The sequence below is a fragment of the Clupea harengus genome, chromosome 1 (assembly GCF_900700415.2).
Source record: "Clupea harengus chromosome 1, Ch_v2.0.2, whole genome shotgun sequence".
In the NCBI taxonomy this organism is placed as follows: domain Eukaryota; kingdom Metazoa; phylum Chordata; class Actinopteri; order Clupeiformes; family Clupeidae; genus Clupea; species Clupea harengus.
The window spans coordinates 27,651,709-27,677,457 of record NC_045152.1 but is presented as its reverse complement, the minus strand read 5'-3'; the positions used below and the strand labels follow the sequence as shown (position 1 = coordinate 27,677,457).

Sequence of the window (25,749 nt, the reverse complement as noted above, 5' to 3'; positions counted from 1 at the left end):
CTGACCTCATTTTAGGATTTATGCAGATTTTTGAGTGATCAAAAACATTCATGACTATTGTTCAGTAAATGTTTTTGCACATACCAGTAGTCCACAACTACAATAGTTTAGTCTCTAGTGATTTTAGAAACAACAAAGAAAATATATGACATTTATATATTTATTATTGCAGCTAAACTTAAAAATACATTTGACCACAGAACCACTGTTTAAAGTTGCTTAATTTATCAAAACAATCAAATCAAACAAGTTTGTCAGAATCCAAAGGGTTACTGATGTGATGTTGATGAATTAGATTAAAATGAATTAAACAAATTGTAAAACACTTGAACAGCATTGTTGAACAGCAATATGGCCTCTAGGGGGCAGTTTCCTGTCTATCTGAGTCTAATTTGTCCTGTCAGCACTGTACTGGAATACTTACACATAGACCTAGATTTTATAGCACAAATATGTAAAAAAAAAAAAAAAAAAACACACACATTTACACTTAGACTCAATTAAAAACAAATGGAATGTGGTAGGCATTTAGAAATACTCTCCACACACTATACATACTTAACTGACTACCGCCTCTATTTCTTTTATTTATTTACAGTGGCCCCTGACATTGGTTCTTGCATCAGGCTATATTGTCAAGATCGATTTTGACCAAACACAACAAAACTCCTTTAAGATACAATGGTGGCATGCTAGTAGGAGCTCACAGTTCTCTTTTCCTATATTTACATTTCACCTTTCCCAACAGAGAGGTAAATATCATGAAACCAGAAAATGGGAAGAAAATGCATAGGGATCCAATCATTTTCCCCAATTACCCACTGTACTCCACACTCAAGAAAGTGTGTGTGTGTACACGTGGGTGTGTGTGTGTGTGTGTTTGCCTGTACTTGGCGTGTACGGGGAGTACGGCACTATTTGCTTAAATGAGTAAACACAGAGAGAACAGGGAGATGCCAGTGGAGAGCATTTCAACTCCTCCAGGCACACACACACACTTTCTCTGTATTCACCGTCCTTGTTAACTGCGAACCATATAACAAACTTAACAGTCAACAAAAAGGCAATAAGACAGACAAAGTCTAGTCAAAGAATTTACAAAGAGAGAATACTGATGGTAAGTGTTACGTTACAGGTAGTGAGTGTGCTGTGAGCAGATATGACTTGCATATGACACATATAACTGCTTCAGTAACAATCAGACTCCCTCTGTTCCAAAACTATCTGGATTTAGCATAATGTACTACAGATATGTACTGACTCATGAGAGTGAGTGAAAGGATAAACATCTCTTATATAGCTACAGAGTTAAATAAGGCACAACAAATACAAGTAGACGGAGATTTCTGGGTATACTAATGGTGATGGCACAGGTGGGGAATTGATGGAGCCTCTAACTAGCAGATATTCCTTCTCCTAGTACAAACAATGACAAGCCTTTACCTATGTGAAAACAATGGTGACTTCATCATGAATATACAGCTGCTGAAAAATCTCATGGCTAAACAACAAATTGGACACTCTGGGCCTGCTAAGGTATCCTGCCTCAGCTGTAGCTAAATATTACCTGGCTCCGTATTAAAGGTTTTAAAATTGATTATGATGGTTGACATGTGTTTAAAAAAATCTAAGTGGGCCAAATGTATCAACCTTTACCTACAATTTGCCCAGGACCCTGTGTATGCACAATCCTATAATTTGTGTATGGACGTTTTTCGTCAGTTATCAAACAATGTACGGACAAGTTCAACGTACTGCCATTCTCTTCATAAATCTGAATGTGAGTGAAATCAGTGTAAAATTATGAACGCGTCCACTCCTGCAGTTACCTTTGTATGGGTCGAGACACCTTAAATTCGTCGGATTAGCATGTAGGCATCCGTAGGCTACAGTTAGATATAGTAAACATGTATGTATAAAATAAAAAAGTATGTATAAAATAAAATAAAAGTAGACTAATTTTCTGTTCTTAAAACCACACAATGTTATTCGTGTTTGCAGGAGAGCAGCAAGAAATAACAAATGTTTTACATAAACAGGCTTAAGATAGCTGTTTGTTTGAGGCATAGCACCTTTTGATTGGAGCAGGCAGGAGTGGGACTGAAAAATCCATCTCGTGTAAACGTCCACCTGCGGGATATTGCGAGGGGAGCGGGACAAAATACTACATAGTTTTACGGGAGCGGGCGGGAGCAGGACCGGTTCTATGCTGATCTAAACTGAAAAATCCATTCTGCGCAGACCTCTACTTCAGACCAAGTGCAGAGGATATTTTCATAAATACCGTTTTATGTGTAGAAAAGTGCTTGGCATGATTTTAGTGCATATGCTCCGCACCATTGATACATGTGGCCCAATTTCTTGTTTAGTCAAGAAACAATACTTAGGCTAAATAGCCATTCAAATGTGTGCTATCTACATCAAATTATGGAATAGTCTAGCTAGTTTACAGAAACAGACTTAAAAAAAATATGGTACAGTTAATTAATGCACATATATAAGTAAACCGGTATCCTGGGTTATTTCGCTTCATTTTAATGTCACATACCGTCAATTTCCTTGTCACCATTTTTTATTCAGGCAGGTTTACAGGGCTGGCATGTAGACTCATTTTCACAGGTTGTGACAGGTCTACATACACTATGGATACATTTTCCTGTTAACCGGTTGAGTAAGCTGAAATGCTACAGAATCAGAACGAAATTGCGCCTGGACTCCACCTTCCCGAAAGAACAACACCAGCCAGTCACCGGATAACCAAGGCAGCCTATTTCAATTCGCTTGGAACCTTGCTCCTCCCATTCCTATCCTCAAAAGCGCGATGCAGACTCGGCACCAGGACGGAGGGTCAAAACATCAATTTTAAACCTCATCGGACCGAAGGTGTTTGCTACTGCCACACCTCACACATGATCGGATGCTGTTTAGCAAACAATGGTAAAGAATAACCTACAATTTGTAATGGCTTCACTACCACTTGTCAAGGACCGCGATTAACTTTCTTCGTCGACTACGTGGATAAAAAAAGAAAACAGAAGTCAGCTCTCAGAAAGCACTAAAGCCTCCGGAGGGGCACTACAGGGTTTCAGCCGGTGAGTGAGAGTGTTTTCCCCTACTGAACTGCCAAAAGTAGCCTACTCAATCGGCTAGTTTTGTCCGCTTGTGTCAACAGCATAGTTGTATTGCCGTTTTTCATCTGAAACTTGCTCAACTGGCCGAAACACATTGGTGTCTTCTGATTACACGAGTTTTCAGTATATAGAACAATAGTTAAAGGTTTAACTGGAAACAGGCCTTCACTCTTCACTAATAACTCTTACGTCGATTTAATCGATATCTACCACATGAAGGCTATCCTATAATAGTTGTTATCCTAGCCAACGACTATGAGAAGAAAAAACACATACATTCCTCATATTCGCAACAAATCAATTGCAATTACCGATCACGCTGACTAAAAAATGCTTGGTTAGAATTAGTTTGAGAAATGTGAATAGGTGATTGTTTAAATAGGCAGAATGTCTGGTATAAGGTGCCCTGCGTGCGCAACCGCGCGTAAGGATTTGGCACTGCACGGCGCGTGTGGCAAGTGCTAGACCAGCAGACAGTCGCCGAAAATAAAGAGGCAAGTTCATTAAAGAGTTGAGCGCACCGCATCAGGACAGATGCAATCATTGCTCTCTTTACGATTAACTGTGACAAAGTCCAGGCCAACTAAACGTAGGCAAAGGAAATACAAGTATACGTGGTACCTGAATAAGATCTAGGGCAGATTTAGGCTAGTAAGAAACCCCTACGTTGGGAGGGTTTGTGCACTCGCAGTGAGCGAGGTTGACCTGGCCTCTCATCCAGGGCCACCTAGTCACGTAGCTGTTCTGTTTTTGGTGTGTGCTGGAGAACAGCCCACATCAGACGAGTTCACCCCATACCAAAGTGCACAGATAGGCATGCGGTCACGGCGGCTGGAAATTATTTGATCCTCCCCCTCTATCGGCAATTTCCGATGTTTTTCTGTGCATATGTCACAATTATTTTTGTCTCTTAGAATGGTTACTTGCAGATCAGATCCACTATTCCATTTATGATTTTCGTTTCAACAAATTCACAAAGTACCTTAATCTAACCTAGTAGCAGATTTTAACTATTCATTGTCTATCAGAAGTCATTAAACAAAGGGAAAATATTAAGCTTGCAACCCGCTGCCCGCTTACATTAAGTCCAAGCTAGGATTTTTCCTTTCGTTTAAATGGCTTTAATATAGTGTGATGTTTTTGTTCTCTTCTTGTTGAGCACTGTGTCACTTTGAGTGAATTGCCGCTCTTCAATTATCTGTGACTTCTGTGATCTTATCTTTTTTTTTAGTTTTTACCAAGAAAACAGCTAAAAGAGCTCTAAATCTTTTTACTGTGTTGTGAAAAATAAAAAAAAATAAAAAAATGCAATTTGCGTTTTCTGGTGTAAATTCTGAACAGCAGGCTTTATTCCCCCAATCTCTGTAAAAACAACACAAGTTATGAAGTCAACTAGAAGGGATAAGAAAGATTTCACTGTTCAGAGGTGCGTTGTGAGTCATTGCTGTTACTATTAGACTACTGTCATTTCAAAGCGCGGTTATTATTACAGGAACATCACAGATCTGTTTCACTGTCTGGCATTTCAGAGAAAATCTGCTAAATTGTGCTTTCAACCAGAGATCTTGCAAATTTTCATTTACTCAAAATGATTAAAATCATTGTTATTTGAACCGCAACATGAACATAGACAAGGCTACAAGTCGTGTGGGCGTACATCTTTCATCTTTCAAAGTATCATAGAGAAGGAATAAGGTGCAAGAGTATCAGAGAGTGAGTTGAATAGGAGATTTCCATCTGATGGAAATCAGATTAGAAAATATCCGAAGCCTTTACTGAGTGCTGAGGTCACTGGAACAAGAGTTGACAGCGCACACACAGAGGGGAAACGTAACATCAAGACATTGAGAAATTAAGAGTGGTGGGACAACTGGAGATTGTATATGCAGTGTATGAGTTTCTCTCCTGGTGCTCTCTCAGGTATAAGGACAACGCTGGTTAAGACCAGTGGTGTGTTAGACGGAAGAATACGATGAAATCACACAGATATTCAAACACCCTTGGACACACCACTTTTGTAAACACATTTCAAGCAACTGAAAAGCTCTGTTGGTGAAGCAAGCATGCACTGTATTTTCTGTCAGTGTTAGGGATTGCATGTCTTTCTGGACAGTGTAATGAAGTGTGCTTCAGTTTGTGTGTGAGTTTGTGTGTGTGTGTGTGTGCGTGTGCACGCACGTTTAAGCGAGTGGTTTCAAATCAGCATTCCAATATTTCCTTTCAGATATCATCCTTCTATTAGTCTATGTAGCGTGCATGTTTGTTAAGTGACTGCACACATAGCCTTCATCATTACAAATGGACTGCACCGGAGTATGGAGAGCAGGAAAGAGGGGGAGCATGAACTGGACTAAGAAGGGCTGAATGCTTCTCTGTAATATTCTCTTTTAAAAGGATAGAGCTAGTGCAAATTTCCCATCTTTCTCATCTGTCCCTCTATTCGCCTGCTGCTGCTGCTCTCTCGAGTGAATGTGGCGTACTCTCCCTAGATGTGTGTGTGTGTGTGTCCATAGCATCTGTGAACCCTGCGGAGGCAACCGGGCAGAGCACAGCCCAAACCCACCTGACCTGAGGTCTCTCTCCAGGTGTTGAAATGCCACATCAGTGCTTGTCTTGTGGGCAGCGCTTAGGCATGCTGAGGCAGCAGTGAGGCAAGCAGCTCATCTCCAAACCAAACCATCTCCAAACCAAACCAAACCATCTCCAAACCAACTGGACCATGAGAACACACAATGTGTTTAGAAGAACTATTTCAAACTAGATAAATATTAAATACACTTACAGTTAGCCTCGCAGCAGCAACTGTACAATGTTGTGAAGGGGTTTTATAGCAATGAAGACCTAAAAACACAAGTTTTCTAGCGCAGTGGGGTTATTTGGATTGATGCCTAATTTGAAATGCTATGCTAGGTAACGTTACCTTCCTTGTTATCTTATCTGATGCAAACCTACAGTCCCCTTTAGTCACTGTAGTTAAGTAAAAAATAATCTATAGAGTTTTATATTATAATGTTTGTTTTGCTTCAACTATTAGAAAGAGACATCCACTTCATTGGCGTATGAGGCTGGAAGTTTGACCATTTCTACCGCCCGTGTCAAGCGTTGGCCCTCAGCTGATGCTCTGGATTCAGCCATATTTCTCTTTTGGTCAGCCAGTGACCTTGCTTTGGCAATGCACGTCCATTATTTTTTTATTTTTTGGGGGGAGGGGGGACTTCTGAAGGAGCACTGGAGGGAGGGGTGTATTTGTCTTTGTGGCTGTTGAGTTCAAACATCAACAATCTTTTCACCAGCCTTGCTGACTCCCCCTTTAACAGCACAATCTTGAACTGACCTGTGTGCTCAAAAGAGCAAGGCCAAGCAAGCCAACCCAGATGTAAACAAACAAAATGGGAAGACAAGTGTGATTAGGGCCAATTCAAGGTTAATAATGCAGAGTGGGCACTGGAGGAATATAGGCAGAACCATAACTGATGTCCTCCATATTTATATTTACAGCTTGGAAAACAATGTTTGTCTTGGTTTAGTGATGTGAAAGTCTGAGGCCTGAGGTCTCTTAGCCGGAATCATTTATGTATCATATTCCAGTACCACATATGAACAAATGAATAAAAACAATAATATTCAATGTGACTGTCTCACATGTTATGAAAAAAAAAATCGAGTCCACTTTATACCTGCAGTCTGAAAATGACAAATAACATACAAATGCTGCTGTCTACCAAATGATCACTCCAAAGTTTTGCGAGGGAAGACGAGGAGACAGAGAGAGAAAAAAAAAACAGAGTACGGGATGGATGGAGGGAGGGAGGGAGGGAGCACATCCCAGAGAGCCACCACAAATTGGTGCATTTCAGCCCAACAGTAAAAAAAGAAAAGGGACTTTTAATGTAAGGTTGTAATTACCTCCTGCCTGAGCTGTAATTAGGAAATGAGCCTTGAACCAAAGAGGGCGCCGGGCGGCATTAAACAAATGTACACGCTTTCACATACTCCCAAACATGTGCAGAGACACACACAGACACACAGGTATTCATACACACTCACTCACTCACTCACTCACTCACACTCTCTCTCACACACACACACACACACACACACACACACACACACACACACACACACACACACACACACACACACACACACACACACAGACCTGCCCATGAACACACTGGTATCTATGCTCTACCCCTACCCTGAATTTAACAAGGTCATATCCTTCCGCAGACTCTATTAATGACTAATGAACAGAACAAATAATCTGATAAATATTAACTACTTCCTCAAATCTTACCACAAATATCTTAATAGTGTTTCAGTCACTTAACCTCTACTGTGTGTGTGTGTGTTTGTGTATGTGCGTGCGCATGTGTTTGTGTATGCATGCAAAGCATACCACAGGTCCAGATATGGAATGCGCTGATGAACTCCTCTGTGTGTCTACAACACATAAACACACACACATACAAAGAGCGAGCGAGCGAGAGAGAGCGAGAGAGAGAGAGAGAGAGAGAGATATTGTGTTGTTGAACTCTAGTTATATATGAATAAGCCCAATATATACCCAATGTCATGACAACTAGCTAAAATGTTTATTTATATATTTATATTTCTAAAGCCTTCTAAAACCTGACAGATGCATACACTGCACACAATGGAAAGGCATTTGACGTGTCCTGTGCTTGCGTAACCCCTGAAACCAAACAGATGCCGATTCGCAAATGTTTGGACACAAACGTTCTCTAACATTTTCACACAATCCTTTTTGAGGGTTGGACATGATTAAACACTTTTGTGTGTGCGCAAATATCGCTCTCTCTGTGTATGTGTGTGTGTGTGTGTGTGTGTGTGTGTGTGTATGAATCATAAAGCATACAGCGTACAGTGTGTGCACTTTTTCATACCTTGCTAAGCCTGTCACTCTATCTGCAGTAAAACAGTTAACATTTTAATGTACAGAAATCGCAAATGTTCATACAGAGGAACACACAACTCTACATGTCCGCACCTTCAACCTCATATCTTCCACTTACAGGGATCTTATCCTGTATTCCACACACTTCTATACCCCCCTTCACAACATTAACACAAACAAAAAATGTTTAACGTTTCTCTCTCTCTCTCTCTCTCTCTGTCTGTCTGTCTGTCACATTTCTGGCCTTTTAGGAATTCAAAAGCAACAAATAAATCACTCTCTGCCAGGAGCTTAGAGTCATAAATCTGAATCTCTCGATTTTATTCCAATCTCTTTCTACTAGTCTCTGTCTTCCCTCTCTCCTTTCCCTTCTTCCATTTTTATAACAGCATACACGAGTTCATCTACCTTGTGTACAAATGGTATGCCATGCTCTGACACCCTTAAATGCAGAAACACACACAGACACGCGCACACACAAAAACACATTTGGCCTCAGAATTACACAAGGACCAAACTAAACCAGAACAACCAGCTCTCCTCTAAGTAATCAGACTGGAGGAGTGTGTGTGTGTGTATGAGGGAGAGAATGAAGACATACTTTTCACAACCCACCACCTCTTGTACTACAGACAGGCAGGAACAAACACCCCCCCCCCCCCACACACACACACACACACATACACAACCGATACAAATACTTCTTTCTCTCCCTCTTTTTTAGTGTTCACTTGTTGTGCATCATAGATGTTTCTGTCCTGCACTCCCCACACCTATTACCTAGTTGAGCATTGGATTTTTTTGTATTACACAATAGAAGTGATGCTGAGAACAGGTGATGTAGGAAGGATGGAATGATAGAAAGAAGAGAAAAAGGAAAAGAGAGTCTCTAGGTGTCCTGACTCCCCAACCCAAAGTCTAGGTGTTTTTGAGTGACACTGTGTATATGTACAAGATGTGAGAGTCATTTTACCATTGGTGGGTAAAGTGAATGGGTGCCTTGAAACACAAGGAAGGAGAGAGAGAGAGAGAGAGAGAGAGAAAAGAATGGGCTCAAACAGAAACTTAACTCAGAGGGATTAAATGAAGGCGTGTCGTGTGTTTCCTGTCGCGTGGTTGTTGAAATCTTGTCATTCTTTGAAGCTTTAACAACCTCAACCATGCCACCTGTTTGCATGCTTATGCCTGACTCTTAAGACTGGCATTATCTGTGTGTGTTTGAACTTTGTCTTTGTGTTTGAGAGTCTGTGTATGAAGCCTCAACCTGTGGTCTCTGCATGGCCATACTGAAACATCTTAAGGAACACAGTCCACAGATGAGAGGCGCTTTTCCACGCGCTGGTTGTTTGTTTTGTTTTTTTTTAAGAGGAGGGGGGGGGGGGGGGGGGGGGGGGCGCTCCTGTTGGACCTCTTTCAGGGACTTTTCGGGGGGTGAAATAAATGCCTATTCCGCGATAGGCACTCATGACTGGCCCTGAAACTGCTGTGTGGCGCTTGCCGTAATGGTTGATGCTTATTGGGTAAACTCGACGTGGGGGAAAGACAACAAGCGCCACTTTTATACCAAACCTTACCCAGTGAATACTGTGACCTTGCAGAGTTAGCATGTTGGGGAAAGTGTGTGGAAAGGTCGAAGGGATTTCTAGATCAGCAGACCTACTCCTAAGACCTTTTTAACATGACACATTTATGACCCACACAGGTCATCGCAGCTTTCAGCTACAGGCTGCTTACCACCAGTCGCTCTCGTTCAATTCAGAGAAAACTTTCCCTTGCTCAATGATTTGCACTCTTTTTCACGGTTTTCCCTTTCCATTACTACAATAATACACACTTCAGGGAAGAAAGTGCAGTAGGAGTGTGTGTGTGTGCGTGCTGAAGGCACGAGGCGCGCGTGTTGCTCAGACACACTCCAGGCGTTTCAAGTTTCATTGTGCTGCAGGGAACAACAGATTCATTCCTCCACTGCTATGGCGCAACTGTATGTGAGAGGGACTACTGCAGGATGTGATACTGTAGGATCGAGGTGCTTCTTACTCGGTATGCGTTTGTGTGTGTGTGTGTGTGTGTGTGTGTGTGTCTGTGTGTGTGTGTGTGTGTGTGTGTGTGTGTGTGTGTGTGTGTGTGACTAGACTAGGCCAGTGTCTACTTGAGAAGGTGTGAGTTTAGGACATGTTGTTGTGTTGTACCAAAATGCCAAACATAAGACATCACAGCAGTCTATACACTAGAAATACACTAGGGGTTTTTATTTGTAGCTTTTTTTATTAATCAGAGCCTGGTTGGCAAATTTGGGTACCATTTAAAAAATGTAATGTTAAGCCTTGATTCCATGTTTATCACATTCTATTATATCATACAATACATTACATATTATTAAAACAGATTCTGTGATACAGCCAAATGCCGAGTTGTTTACTCTGTCTGTGTGTGTGTGTGTGTGTGTGTGTGTGTGTGTGTGTGTGTGTGTGTGGGTGTGGGTGTGGGTGTGGGTGGGTGGGTGTGTAAACACGCTTGTGTGCCAGTGCAGTAGCTTATGGATGACCTCACAACATTGTGGGTAACATGGTCCAGCTGTGTGTCCACCTTTCAGACTTATCTAACATAATTTAATTTCTGCTCGATGTTTTTGTGGAGCTGCTGGGGATCACTAGCATTAGCTACACAGTGCCTATGTAATGCTTTATTAAATAGCATGCTTTTATTTATAGAGCCAAGCTATATTTCTGCTGTGGTTGGTTTCCCTGTGCTGGGCTTTGTCATACGTACATAAGGTGATGTGCAGATCTGTGTAACACTGGTTCTTCTGGAGTTTTATAATTGGCTGGAAATGTTTAAATACCCAATAAGCGAAATTATTACCCCCCCCCACACACACACACACATACACACTCCAATCTCTCCTAACCTGCAAAAAGTATAACCAAATATGACCAAATATATTTATTTCTTCAAGGGCCAGATACATTCTCACATAACCCTTTCTCTTTGACATTCAGAGTTTTTGACGGAGTTAAGAATATTCTCCTTCTCCTGGCTTCAGTCAACACTTCCCAAGCTCCATTAACCAGCATACTTCTCTCTAATAACACACTGGAGCTGCACAGCCTGCAGATGTCAGAACAATAGCCGCCCATATACCAGAAGAACAAAGAGAGACTTATCCCATCCAGTGTGTTATTGGGGTGAAGACTGTGGCACCGATTGCAAGACTCATAAAATCATACAAAAAATATTGAACTGCTATGAATCCTAAGAATTTTTAAACAAAAGACTGAGAGGAGAGGAGAGGAGAGGAGAGAGAAGATTACAATCCTGAGGAGAAGCCTAAGCCCAGAGCTTTAAACAAACGACGGGCTCATCACATTCATCTGACAAGTCTGCTTTCTCTCACTCTCTCTGTCTCTCTGTTTAACATAGATGCACTTGAGTTAAGGCCACGGCATTAAGTCACTCAGCACACTGCAAAGCTGGAGGGTAATCATCTACAGATGGGTTTTAGGTCCAGACTGATAAGATGTGTGCTTGCGTTTGTGTGTTTGTATGTGAGAGAAGAAAATTGAACCCATAAAATGTGGCAAATTGCTATGGATCTATTTAGTTAAAAAAAAAAAAAAAAAAAACAGACAAAGTAGTGATTAGAGAAGGAGTAAAAAAAAAAAAAAAAAAAAAGAAATATGTGTGTGTGTATTTCTCTCAAGGCCATTGACTGCAATGATAAGGCTGACATGACACACACCTCTTTGATATAGCCCAGCTGCTTTGTGCATGATTATCTCATTTCTTCCCCTCCCCCTTTTATACTCTAACTCCCCTTTATATGTGGATATGTGTTTGTATTTGTTTGTGTGAAAGAGTGTGTTTGTAATCAAAGGTGTCTGTCACAAAAGCATTTCGAATTTTTTCTAAGCTCATTTACAGACAGCAGAGACAGATAGAGATACAGAGAGAGAGAGAGAGAGAGAGAGAGAGAGAAGTCTGTGTCACACCAAGATTTATTTATCTCTGATCAAGTCCAAAGAATTTTAATACAAAATTGATGTATTCCCACAAATCACCCACAATCAACACAGACTCACACCCACAAACAAAGGCACCTCTTTCCTATGTCGAGTGGAAAGTTTGCAGAGGCCTTAGGTTGGTGGAGCTAAGTATTCAAGCATAGCTGTGTCTGTCTGTGTGTGTGTGTGTGTGTGTGTGTGTGTGTGTGTGTGTGTGTGTGTGTGTGTGTGTGTGTGTGTGTGTGTGAGTTTGCACATAAACAGAGGGTGCCTTTGAACTTTCAGCCCAAACCTGTGCTGACTATGCAACTAGCCACATAAAGACAAAAAAGTACATTCAAAAGCCTGTGTAAATGTATACAGACTTGTATTTGTAAAGAGCCAATTACATTTAATTGACTGGATTTACACTTGAGTGTGTGTGTTTATGCTCTCTTTTGTTGTATGTAAAAAACATTTAATATAACTCAAAACAGCAAACCTGATGTTTGTCATGCTATAGTTTGTCCAGGTCATTAACCTATCCACTCTCCTTTTCTCTGCTCTGCTCTTCCTGTGCCCTCTGCCCTCCCTCCTGTCCCTCACACCATCCCTCCTTTATCTCTCTCCAGGTTCTGTGGGGGGCAGCATGATGACACCCTCCCTCTTAGTGCTGCCATCTCTTCTCCTTCTGTCCTGCACCTATGTGGAACCACTATCTGCAGACTGCCCCAAAGACTGCTCCTGCCCAACCCCTGATTCCATCTTCTGTTTCCAGCGTCGTGCCCCAGCCATGCCCTCTGGAGTACCTGCACTCACTAAGAACCTTTACGTATTCCAGAATGGCATCGAGACTTTGAAACAGGATGACTTCACCACACTGGGTCATTTGGAGATGCTGGATATGAGCCAGAACAAGCTCTCAGAGCTGCCCGACAGGGTCTTCGGTCCATTGGCCTCGCTACGCAACCTGGACCTGTCTGCCAACCAGATCACGCACATTTCTCAGGAGAGTTTTGCTGGGCTGGACCTCTTAGAAAGGCTGTACCTTTACAGCAACCTAATCCAAACAATTCATCCCCAGGCCTTTGATGACTTGGAGCATCTTCTTGAGCTTAAACTGCAGGGGAACCAGCTGACGTCACTGCCTGCCCTAAAGATGCCTAGCCTGCTGCTGCTGGACCTGCGCTTCAATAGCCTCCCTGCCTTGGGGCCAGTTGACCTCCAGACTCCCAACCTAGAATGCCTGAAGTTGGCTGGTCTGGGGTTAACAAAGCTGGATGAAGACCTGCTGGGTGGCCTGTCCAACCTCCATGAGCTTGACATCTCCAGTAACCATCTGAGCACATTCCCTCCGGTGCTGCGAGAGGCTGCGGGTTTGATTCGGCTAAGTCTGGCTTGGAACCCTATGGGCCCCTTACGCCTGGAGGACTTTGAACAGCTGGGGGAGCTGCAAGAGTTGGACATTAGTAGCCTCAGCCTGCAGGGGTTCCCTGATGGCTTCCAGCACCTTTTCCCCAACCTGAGGCGGCTAACTGTGGCTGAGAACCCCTTCAACTGCCTTTGCACACTGGCCTGGTTCCCTGGTTGGCTGCGAAGCCAGCAGGTCACCCTGGGAAGGACAGAAGAGACAAGGTGCCACTTTCCACCACTCAACGCAGGGAAGGTGCTGGAGAGACTGGAGCACAGGGACTTTGGCTGCCCTACTACCACAACCCTAACTCCTAGCACAGTGAAGACCACCATCCAACCTGTAGTCCCCACCACTCTTCCTAGCACCACACAAGCCATTCCTAGACCAGCGCCCCCTAAACCCAGTAAAACTCCCTCTGCTGACAGTGACAGCAAAGAGCCCCCACCTCCAGCACCTCCTTCTCCCACTGATGACCCAAACACCAACCAGAAATTCCTCCTCTGCCCCTCGAACATCTGTCTGAATGGAGGCATCTGCCTTCTAGATCAGCAGGGTCACCTGGAGTGCACCTGTCCCACCCACACGTCTGGGGCCTACTGTGAGAACATCGACGATGCATCCCATCCTGACAACAATGCAGAGGAGGCTGATGACAATGACATCACTCCTGAAGCAACCGTCATCCCAGCAGCCTCCCCAGACATCAGCCCGCGCCTGGTTACGAGCACCTCTATCCTGTTGGACCTACACCGTTACATTGAGGCGCGGCCCTACATTCGTGGCATACGACTCACATACCGCAACCTGTCCGGCCCTGACCGCCGACCTATGCACCTGAACGTGCCAGCCACCTACCCAGAATATACCCTGCGTGGCCTGCGTCCCAACTCCACCTACACTGTATGTGCCAGCCCACTAGGGGAGACCTCTGCCGGAGACAGCACATGTGTAGAGGCTCACACACCAAGCCAGGTGGCTTCCACCACTGGAGCCCGGGTGGAAGAGCCTCACCTCAGCACCATGCTAGTGCCAGCCCTGGCCATCCTGCTACTGCTGGTTCTGATTGCTGTGGCTGTGGGTGTGGCTTGCTACCTTCGCCAGAAGCGGGCCAAGGGCCACCTAGATCTGGACTGTGACCCAGCCCAGCTAGAGCTGGAGGGAGTAAACGGGGGTGTGGAGAATGGGGCACTACCGCAAAAACCGGGTGAACCAGACTTATCCCCATCCGTTGTACTGGGACTGAATGGGGGTCTCGAGTATGAGATTCCCCTTATGCAGGAACACTGCGCTACCAACAATATGGCCTCTCTGAAGCCCTCATACTTCTGACCCTTTGCAAAACTCAGGCTCTGCTGATGGCCACACCTCTACCTGGGCGAGGACAGCATCCATTCAGGGACCAGCTAGCCACGCTCATAAACAACCATACAAAGAGGAATAACATATAAGAAAAAAATATAAACATTTAGACCTTTTCCTGTGCAATACAGTGAAGATATGGAGGCTAATTACAAATGGGAACATTTGTTCCCTCAAGTTCCTGTTACACCTCCTCTGGGGTTTGTTTCTGTGAATGCGCTGCTGGACTGGCACTCTGTTTGGAAAGAGAGATGTCTCGCACTGGCTTCAGCTCTATTGCACGGGTCGCAATTTCACACTTCAACAAGTGAAGCTAGGTAAAAAGTCCAAGTGCCCTTGGGGATCAGAGGGAAGCCGCGTTTCTTGTGTGGCGCTGATAAACCCCTGAGTCCCCGCACTGGTAAGTGCCTGTGAGTGGTGTTTATGTCATGGAGGTTTTTGGTCTTGGTTGATCCCTGCCCTCACAGCTGACTGAAACTATGAGGTAGGCAGTGTTTAACTACGTAGCAGTGCATGTTGCACCCTAGTGTTGCTCCAGTCTGGAGCTGTGCTACTTGCTGTGAACAACATCTGAACTAAGTCTCAAAGTAACAAAGACGAGGATTCTTCCACAGCCATGACGGCAGATGCTTTTGAAGGCTGTGTCTGGCTCAAAGGCTATATGAAGTCAAATGTTTTTTTTTGTACATTTTTGTATATGTTTTTTTTTTTTGTATCAAGATAAGTGACTGTTACCAGCCCCTCTCACCCGGACCCCATGTGATTTCGCAGACAAAACAGCAGATTAAATTCTTTGAAGATTAAAAACTAGACTTGTACCACCAAGTCAATCAAGGGATCTAGCGTTATAAATGGCAGAAACTCTTTTAAGAAGCTGTGAGGCTAAAACATAAATACTTTCTCCTTCCCTGGTCTTCAAGAACCCACCCCTCCTTACCCCCACTCAGATGGCCAGATAACCACCAAGATTACAGAAGGCACAAAGCGTAGAAATTGACTGAAAACCCTCAAATCTTTGTCTTCATCCAAACTGACACTATTCTTGACAGCTATACAAGGCAGCGTGTAAAAAAACAGAAATAGAAACGTCCCCACCTTTATCCAGCCAGAGCTTTATGTACAGTTTATGTCAATTGTCCATTAACTGTCTTTTTGCCCATGAGATCCGGCTCACTCCTTGCCAACGAAGTGATATGATAGGAACAGATTCTGAAATAAACAACTGGAGTACTGATCTCGGAACAGTGTCACCAAGAGTGTGGGGGACAATGCTCTGAAGTGCTCTCAAAACTATTCCAGGTGCTGTGTTCCCTTGGTATTTATGATTGGTCTGATTATGCAGCTGAGCTGTTATGCAGTGTTGAGGTCAATCAGATGAGAGGTCCACAGAAAGAGTGGGAGTGGGAGATACTGATCTGAGACCGGCTGGAACGGAAAGATAAGATCACTGCTTGTTGTGTCTCATGTCCAGACAAGAAGTAGACTCTGTTACTCTTATTCAATGGACACAAATGTAAGACTGGCAAAACAGACACAGAGTAGTGGAGGATATTGGTCAACAGCAACACACTTAAGATGTTTGAATGACTAACTGACTGTATAGTAGTAGACTGTGACCCTTAACACTGTATTGGTGTCTTCTATTCATGTCAGGAAAAATAAAAACCCAATATGATGATATTTGGCTCTTAGCAAAGATTCCTGATGTGAGGGTACTGGATTGACCTCTGTGAGGAGTATTACAGCAGCGGCTATGTGTCTGTCTGTCTGTCTGTCTGTTTGTCTGTCTCTCTCTCTCTCTCTAACACACACACTTGTGATGAGTACAGCACCAAGTGCATGAGCTCATTCTCTTATAATATGCACACTCATACATATGCACACGGGCGTATTAGAACACCACCTCCGGTCGGTTGTACATGTACCCTGCCCTCCACCACCAGATACAATGGGAGCAATGGTAACTGGAACTCTGAGACTCAAAAGAAGAAGGAAGTATTGAGAATATTCTGGAATATTTTCAGTAGGATTTTAATTTCCCTGTTTGTTGGGAGACCGTCTCATGTCTTATGTACTTTTGGATAAAGTGTTAATAATTGTAAAATGATGGTATTATGAAATAAACAGCAAAGAAAAGTACAATAAAAAAACAATACAAGACTTTTTGACTTGTTTCTCTCTCTTATACACACAAACACACCCATAAAACCATATATACTCCCAAACTGAGTTCCTGGTAAACATCTGTTTGGTTTGCGTGTGTGCACTAGGACAGGACAAAAAGTAAGCAAGGTGAGCATTGACTCCCATAATTACTTTTTATGAGAGTTGTTTGGGGGAAGAATATGAGGGAAGGTTATTGGATTTGTGATTAATGGGGGATGCTTCGGGCTACATGAACACACTTAGAAAACACAAAACTGTTATCTAATTAGGCCATGTGTACCTCACACGCTCACTGACTCCATAGTAACACTTAATGCTGCAGCTGACCACCCACATGTTTTATAGGTGAAGGCAGGGGTTTGGACACACGCAAAGTGCAAAGACCTTGGGGCGGGATTTGAGACTCAATTCACAGCATGAAAGCCCCCACTGGTCAGATGCTTAAGGTTGCAAAAGCACCATTAAAATGTTCTCAATTAAAATAACTTCATCACCAACCATTTCGTCTGGCCATATACTCGTAGTAAATGTATGTCAAACCTTTTCTCACATTAGAGTCAATAGTTAAGAATGTTGTTCCTAGTGAGGTTTGCCGAAGGACAAAACTGGCACTATTTCTTGGTGAATTCCGTGGTGAATTCCGTGGTGAATTCTGTGGGCATGTGGTTTACTATAATCACTCGCACCTTTTACAACTGGCTCAACTTATATGTTGTGGAAATAAGCCACACTTCCTGGGCCACAGGGACATTTGTGAAACTGCTGTTCACTTGAATCCTAATCCGTTTAGAGTTCTGTTTTTCTTAGTGTCATGCTGAAAGCACAAGAGAGAAATTAAACCTTTCCTCCATTTCTGTCTTTGTCTTTTCAGAGATGGATTGAGTAAATGATGATTAGGTTTCCAGTGTGTGTGTGTGTATGTGTATGTGTGCGCACATGTATTTAAAATACAGTGTGTGTGAGCACGTGTGTGTACTTGTAACTACAAGGAGGCCTCTGTCTTCAGTGGCTGCAGCAGACCTGGTGCCTGGCATTGTTCCAAACCAATGCTGCCTCAAAGAGCCTACTGTAACCACCAGGCCTGCCTTCTTGCCCCCCCCTCTTTTTACACACACACACACACACACACACACACACACACACACACACACACACACACACACACACACACACACACACACACACACACACACACACACACACACACACACACACACACAGAATCATATACTCTCAAATTATCAAAACATTCCCAATGAAATTACTGCTGAATAAATATTTTCTCTGCCATGTTTATTTTCAGTGCCTCCAGACTCTTTTCTTTCTTACTCTTTTATTAAAGTTTATTCTCCACACCAGTGTGCCATGGGCAACCTGTTCTTTTTTTGACCCTCTGGCAGGACCAAAGTTTTGTAGTACCTAAAACAGAATGACCATCTCTTGTCCATCTCTCTGTCTTCACCTCCAGCTATTGATTCTGTTGTGAGGAGATGGAGGAGCCTACAAACATGTCCTCCTGCAACTCCTCACACACTGCATTTACACCTAGCTTACAGACTTGCAATTACACCCATCATTACACACACTAACATGGTATTCTGAGTAGTACAGAAGTATAGAACATGTATTTCTGTTTGCATACTCACTGGCTAACGTATACGTCTCTTCTTTCTTGTTCACTCCCTTCTCATCGTCCTCTCTTCGCTGTCCCTGCCTCTCCCCTTCCCCTCTCTCCATTCCATCTTTCTCAGGTGGCCTTCCACCACTTCTGACCTTCCTATTTAAACAGAGTTCTGTCCTGCCAGCATCATCTATGTTCTCGCTTTCAGAGGTCTCTCAGAGGCCTGGTACTTCCAGATCGACTGTTCGTTCTGGCCGGGAAACCCTCCATATGGATTCATTAGAGGGTCACAAAAGAGAATTAATTAACAAATCAGATCGAAACATGGCTCGACACAAAACAAAAATGAGATTTAGTGAGGCATGGTCTGTTGGTGTGTGTGTGTGTGTGTGTGTGTGTGTGTGTGTGATCAGGCACAGTTAATTTGGTAGGCATTTCCTTATATAACTTTACACTCTGGGCCATTCCACGCCAAATCACCTAAAGCCTCATAGGGCCATGTCATGGATTTTCATGAAACATTCAGTTAAATTTGTCCATTTTATTAATATAGCTGTGCAAACATATAATTCACAGGACTGATAGACCTACATATGATAAAATACTAAGAAATGCTTAAGATATTGATTTTAAAACTTTAATGTTTGCATGCTCAGCATGTCCTGCTCTGATTTATTTAATAGCTACGTGAACTCAGGAACACAGATCAAGTTCAAATTCAGTAGACATTTGGAAGATGTTATTAACATCCGGCATATTCAGCTAAATCCATTATGATTTGAGCCATTGGTGAAGGTAAACATAAGTGAATTCAGACCAGCAAAAAAGACTAAATATTCGGCCTGGGGTACCAACTTTACACATTTTAATACAAATTTTTAAGATTTTGTATAGGAACATTAATAAATTAGACAAATTTGACTGAATCTTTTCCATGAAAATCCATGATATGACTTGTGAGGCTCTAGGTGATTTGGCGTGAAATGACCCCTCTATGGCTTTACATAGTAGTGTTTATAGTCCCTGTTCACTGAGTCATGCAGATGCTTTTAGCCAAATAATGAGATGAATTCATGTGAAAGCTTAAAAGACATACAATCAATCATGTGATGCTGTTGATCCATGGCAAGCAACATTGTATGTGAAGGTGCTATGGGTCACATGACATAGCTGTGAGCAAATTCAGACCATTTGGAGCAAACAGTGTTCTATGCAGTGCTTCAGTCAAATCTCAAACCCATTTCTACAAATAACCTGTCGTTTGTACTTCTAAATGACTATAAATGGCAGAGGACTTAAAAGAATATTTGGGATTTGTGTAACAGAATCTCTATTTGTTGCATTGACAACAGATGTTTATACACCACGCACAATAACTTTGGCTCATATCTCTGTACTTCTGACCAAAGAGAAACAGTTGAGAGAAACACACACTTACAATGGCCAGATAAGAACTTAAAAGGTGTCTAAAATAACAAACAAAAAACTTGAGATATGAAACTTCATCACCTCAGAGGGGAACGGATGCCAACCAGCTACAACCACCATGAATAAAACAGAGCAGCTTCCTCACCCAGCCACACAAATATTCAATTACAACAAAAGCCTCGGTTGACTGCTGGTACACTCCTAAATCAAATCAAATCAAATCAAATCAAATCAAATCAAATCAAATCAAACTTTATTTATATAGCGCATTTCATACCAAGAGGCAACAAAATGCGCTCCTAAATAGAAATGCACAATTGTTCAGGGGCTGTTGTCACTACAGAGGAAAAAGGAAAAAAGGGTTTACGTAGTTTTTCTAAGCAGCTTTACAGCTCTGTTAATGGTGGTGCAACATACACTGAGGTAAGCCCAAACATGACAAACCGAATAGGTGTCATGGCGTCTTCTGAATCAGATTCCTTGCGTTTTTGTCAGACACATACACAGACAGGCAGCATTGTGAACATACCCCACTGGGACCAAATCACTGACAGTTCTTAAAAACAGCCCACAGTTATTTTTTCTCCACTCCAAACAGTCAGGGATTCAGCATAGCACACATTTCTGAGATTACTGGAATATATCTGCAGGCTTTGCAGTTAAACAGGGTACACATAAACATAAACACTAGCACAAATACAACATTGGCTTCCCTTGTGTATGAGTGTGTTTTCCCCTATTGTCTGTGTGCGTGGTCCTGTTTAAATAGTAGCATGCCCCTCACTGTCTAAATTGCTGTGTTGGCTACTGTTGGCCCCAGAACTGACTCCTTACCATTTTAGGATTAAACCACAGAAGAAAAAAGTGAAGTGAAAGATCTTCCCTGCATCGTACAGGAGCACAGCGAACAGCCAGGATACATTTCAAGCATCTGTCTAACATAAAACAAAGCAATACACCAACATGATCTGAATGGGTATATACTGGTACACACAAGAAACCTAAAGAGCATAGCAATATTACTGCATTGTTAGAAACAATTGATTGCAGAAGTAATGGAGATTGTCCTCTTGTAGAGGAGCATAAAACTCACGTTTATAGTTTTAATAGTATTTTTCCCTTCACTATTCCCCCTATTTCTCTATCGCCCACATGTCATCTCTATGGCTGTGTCTTTGTCTATCTCTCTCTTGCGCTCTCTGTCTTTTCCCAGTGGCGTGTGGCTCAGCAAGGACCTCTCCACCGCAGAGCACAAACAAGGGCGTCCGCCGTGCTGCCTGACTGCCGCCTGGGCTGCCGCCTGCCCCTCCACCCCTCCACCCTTTGTGCGGGCAGCCCCAGAGGAAAGTGCAGATCAGCAGCACGACAGCCCCTTCATCAACCATCAACCACAGCAGCTTCTAAATGCAGCCGTAGACAGAGACAGAGAAAGAAACAGAAACTGAGATAGAGAAAGAAAGCGAGAGAAAGCGAGAGAGAGAGAGAGAGAGAGAGAGAGAGAGAGAGAGAGAGAGAGAGAGTTTAATGTGGGAGATCTGGAGACAGAGTCTGAAAAGAAGAGAAAGAAGAGAAAAAAAGAAAAATGATTCAGAGTGCAGACAGGGAAAGCAGAGCGAGCGAGCGAGCGTAAGGCCTTGGGAGGGGGTGCATGTGCTTACGGCTGCAGTTCTCCTCCAGAGGGCCGGCTGTGAGGGCTGTAATCTGCCCGACCGCAGGGAGGTCACTCGCAGCTCTTGCCCTAGCCACACAGATCCCTCACCAGCACCACTCTGCTTGATCAGGCCCCACTCCAGAAGGACATCTCACAACTGTGGTTGTGGATCTCTCTCTCTCTCTGTGTGTGTGTGTGTGTGTGTGTGTGTGTGTGTGTGTGTGTGTGTGTGTGTGTGTGTGTGTGTGTGTGTGTGTGTGTGTGTGTCTGTCTTCCTTTGAAAGAAAAAGGATTAGGTGTATTATTTTCTGTCCTCTCTCTCTGTCCCTTGAGAGGCCGTAGGCATGCTTGGAAGTGACTGTAGTGAGCCACACAGGGCAGAATGAGGGAGAGGAATTCAGAACTCAAGGCTCATCGCTTCTTAACAACAGGATTGTGGGCGAGCAGTGGCCCAGGCTACAAGCTGAAGAGGAAGTGACCGTGCCACAAGACTGTAATTAAAAACTGGGAATTATGATACTGAAACACAAAGGAGGTCCTGTCTTTCAAGTTCTTGTCATAACAGGAGCATGACTTGTGCAACAGCGTGCTCTATCAACCATCAACTGTCAAGTGTTTGAATGAAACCATCAACAACACAAAAATGGTGGTGAATCTGTATAAAAACACATTGATCTGCATGCCAGCACATGTGCTGCCCCTTTACACAAACACACACACACAGACACATACACCGCTCTCTCACACACACACCCTCAATAACACACACACACACACACACACACACACACACACACACACTCTTGATAAGATTTGAGATGCCCCCTTTCAGAAAGATTGTTACTGCTATGAGATGACGCACAAGGAAACCGAGAGCAAAGTGGAAAAGCGCTCGGACCCATTTGACACGAGTGACTGTCACTCTACACACATGCCGTTACCTGCAGCTCTGCGATACAGCCTTTGAGTGCGAGTCCGTGTGTGTGTGTGTGTGTGTGTGTGTGTGTGTGTGTGTGCTGTGGGTGTATGTGTATGTATGTGTGCTGTGGGGGAGGTGTAGAAAAATGTCCTCACAATGTAGGAATGTGGTTTGTCCAGGATGCCTTAGCAGGTTTGCGTATGCATTTGTGTATGTGTGTGTGTCAGCCTCATGGTCCATCGGCACTCTTAGGGACACCTGTGCCCTACGTGAGTCACAGTCACACTGCCTGAGCAGACTGAGAACTGAGAGTCCTACTCACCGGAAGAGCAAGCACAGTGAGGAGTGCATAGCCATGTTTGTCTCTCTCTCTCTCTCTGTTTGTAGAAGTTTATGAATGTGTACAATTGTTGGTTTAAAAGTGTGTATCTATGAGTCTGTGTGTGTGTGTGTGTGTGTGTGTGTGTGTGTGTGTGTGTGTGTGTGTGTGTGTGTGTGTCTCTGTGTGTGTGTGTCTCTCTGTGTGTGTGTGTGTGTGTGTGTGTGTGTGTGTGTGTGTGTGTGTGTGTGTGTGCGTGCATGATAAATGCCTGAGGGGTACATTCATCATTGTTCTCTGTTCAGCTTCAGTCTGCTGTATGAGCTTTAGTACTGTGTGCACTACACTAAACCACATTTCCCTACAATACACCATTCATTAATACCATTCATATACTGTGATGCACGTCGGTCATAATTCCACTGTATATCTTTCATTCATAGTCAATCAAGACAAAAAACACTGACTGTACCACTACCTAGGTACTGTCTGGATAACTTGTAACTGAATATTAAAGTTGAAAAACAAAATGTCTCAACCTTGAAAGCACTTCACTTGTATAGCTGAAGGACATTTCATTGTAAGGAACAAACATGACTATGAATACATATAAGCATACAAGGTATTAGCTGGCACTATAGTATAGTCCTTCACACAGACTTCTTCATTAAAAAAGAAATTGTGTATTCCTGTCCTTCATATACAGGCACACACGCGCACGCGCACACGCACACGCGCACGCGCACACACACACCCACACACACTATATTAATCTGGCGAGAACCTCTCTGACCTATAGACAGGTGCAAGGCTGTTTTCATAACACTACCACAGAAACCAGGCAGATGAACAATGTTGTTCTTTTTCCTGATCTTTCTCTCCTGACCTCTAAAATACCAACCCAGAACGCTGACACACACACACACACACACACACACACACACACACACACACACACACACACACACACACACACACACACACACACACACACACACACACTAAACCCTTCAGTGATTCCAGCACGACTCCTGGCATTTCACTGCACACATACACGAAACACCTGCAGCCCACTGTGTCCAGCAGGCATGGTCTGTGTCGATTAGCCCTGGGGTTTCAAAATGACTCATTACACAGTTGAAAGACACAGAAGTAGGGATGGAGAGAAAGCCAGAAAGTGACAGGAAGCGGGAAACACACATAGAGAGAAAGAGAGAGGGTTTGTGTGTGTGTGTGTGTGTGTGTGTGTGTGTGTGAGAGTGTTGTTATGGTGTAGAGAGGTACCCTTAGCTAGTGGGGAGCAAGCCAGCGTATTGTCTAGAGGGTTGCTGAAGCAAAACATTTGCTAGGGCCTCCCATCTGTAAACCCAACAGAATGACCCTGTATGATGTTAATGTGCAAGTCAGCCTTGCTATCATATGACAGTTGGGCAAGTCCAAACAGAACTCTTCTAACCAGAGGTTCACTGTACCTCTCTCTACCTGATGGCATTTTGCCTGTGGCAGTTTTAATCAGCTCAGTATTGTTTTGTTTTGCCTTGATGGTGGCATCCAAAAAAAAATAAAAAAGATAATTATAACAAAGAAGATCCAAAGTATGCCAAAAAATAATCCAGTCTTGCATTCAGTGTCACACAGTGTGGAAAAGTGACTGAGCTGTCACTAACCATGAGACTACGCTAGCAGAGTTCTTTGTCCTGAGAATGTCCCTCTTGGGTAGTAATACACCATTTTGAAGAATATGAAAGGTGAGAGACCCATAACTACAGTCCACAACACATCAAACAGGAAACTGTATTGTCCCTTTGTCATATACTGACTGAATTTGAGTCACCTAGTTCTTTCTTTTGTCCCCTCTAGGTAACATTTTATTTACAATGTTTGCCAAATGTTGAAACACAAAACTCACTGCAACAGTCACAGTGTTAAGGTGGATGGTACCATTTGATCAGTGTGAAAGAGGTGACACAGTGACACTGCAGTCTTTCATAAAGGTGTGTATCCTCTACTGCAGGATACCAATCTGACCAGGATGATTTGGTGCGGGTTGGCATGTAGCCTTTCCTCTTGGTTGGTCCACATCTACACATCAGCATCATTTCTGATACAACACTCAACTGCAGTGGGGTTTGAGTGAGCATTCGAGAATGAGGCAAGTGCTTTGAGTGCAGTTGCATGGGCATCTCATGCGACTGAGCGAATCCCAACTGAAGCTCCAGTATGCAAAACTAACTAATCAAACATTTGCCAGTGCCTTGCCCATCGCTGATGCTCATTCATCTTTTGACCGACAGCCTGGAGGCCCACGCCCGGACTCTCAGAACGCCTGTCAACCTCTGCTCTGACTGAATACAGGCTGAGGCTGGCTGTGAAACTTCAGAAGGCAATATGTTTATTATGCAATATGTTTATCAACAAGTATGTTTTACAGATGACTGTAAGAACAATGTCCTCATTAATATTTATTTTATGGCACATAATCGCTGTGCGTCACTGCAGGGGAAAAATGGACAATAGGAAGTAGACAATAGCCATCCCCCCCCCCCCACCTTCCCCTTTGTTTTCTCTTTCATTCAGATGCACAGCAGTGAAACACTTCCTGGCAACTTGCTCCCGACACAACCACTCCTCACAACTACGCTTCGGCACTGTGACTGTTGAGTGGCATGTACACTATGATGGATGTGCAAGTAGTGATTCTATACTGACGTCCACACACCAGAAGGTAAAGTTAGCCATTCAGGAAGACGTATGACATTACCCCGACACACGAAAGAGACACGAAAGAGACACCCAGTCAAACACATAACCGTGATGGTCGTTTCTGCCTCTATACTAATCCA

The 25,749-nt window shown here is 43.3% G+C and overlaps 2 protein-coding genes across 3 annotated transcripts in view; one reads left to right on the top strand and one right to left on the bottom strand.

Moving 5' to 3' along the window:
* Positions 1-25,749, bottom strand: part of LOC105910115 (mitochondrial import inner membrane translocase subunit tim16) — a 91,518-nt gene that overhangs the window by 19,673 nt on the left and 46,096 nt on the right. The window lies entirely within an intron of this gene.
* vasnb (vasorin b) lies at positions 2,624-15,489 on the top strand. Its single transcript, XM_031574449.2, has 2 exons — positions 2,624-3,092; positions 12,662-15,489. The coding sequence occupies exon 2, from the start codon at positions 12,679-12,681 to the stop codon at positions 14,770-14,772; it is 2,094 nt and encodes a 697-aa protein (XP_031430309.1). The 5' UTR covers positions 2,624-3,092; positions 12,662-12,678; the 3' UTR covers positions 14,773-15,489.

Excerpts from the sequence above, each read along its gene's own strand:
- vasnb (XM_031574449.2), top strand. The coding sequence starts at position 12,679 with ATGATGACACCCTCCCTCTTAGTGCTGCCATCTCTTCTCCTTCTGTCC.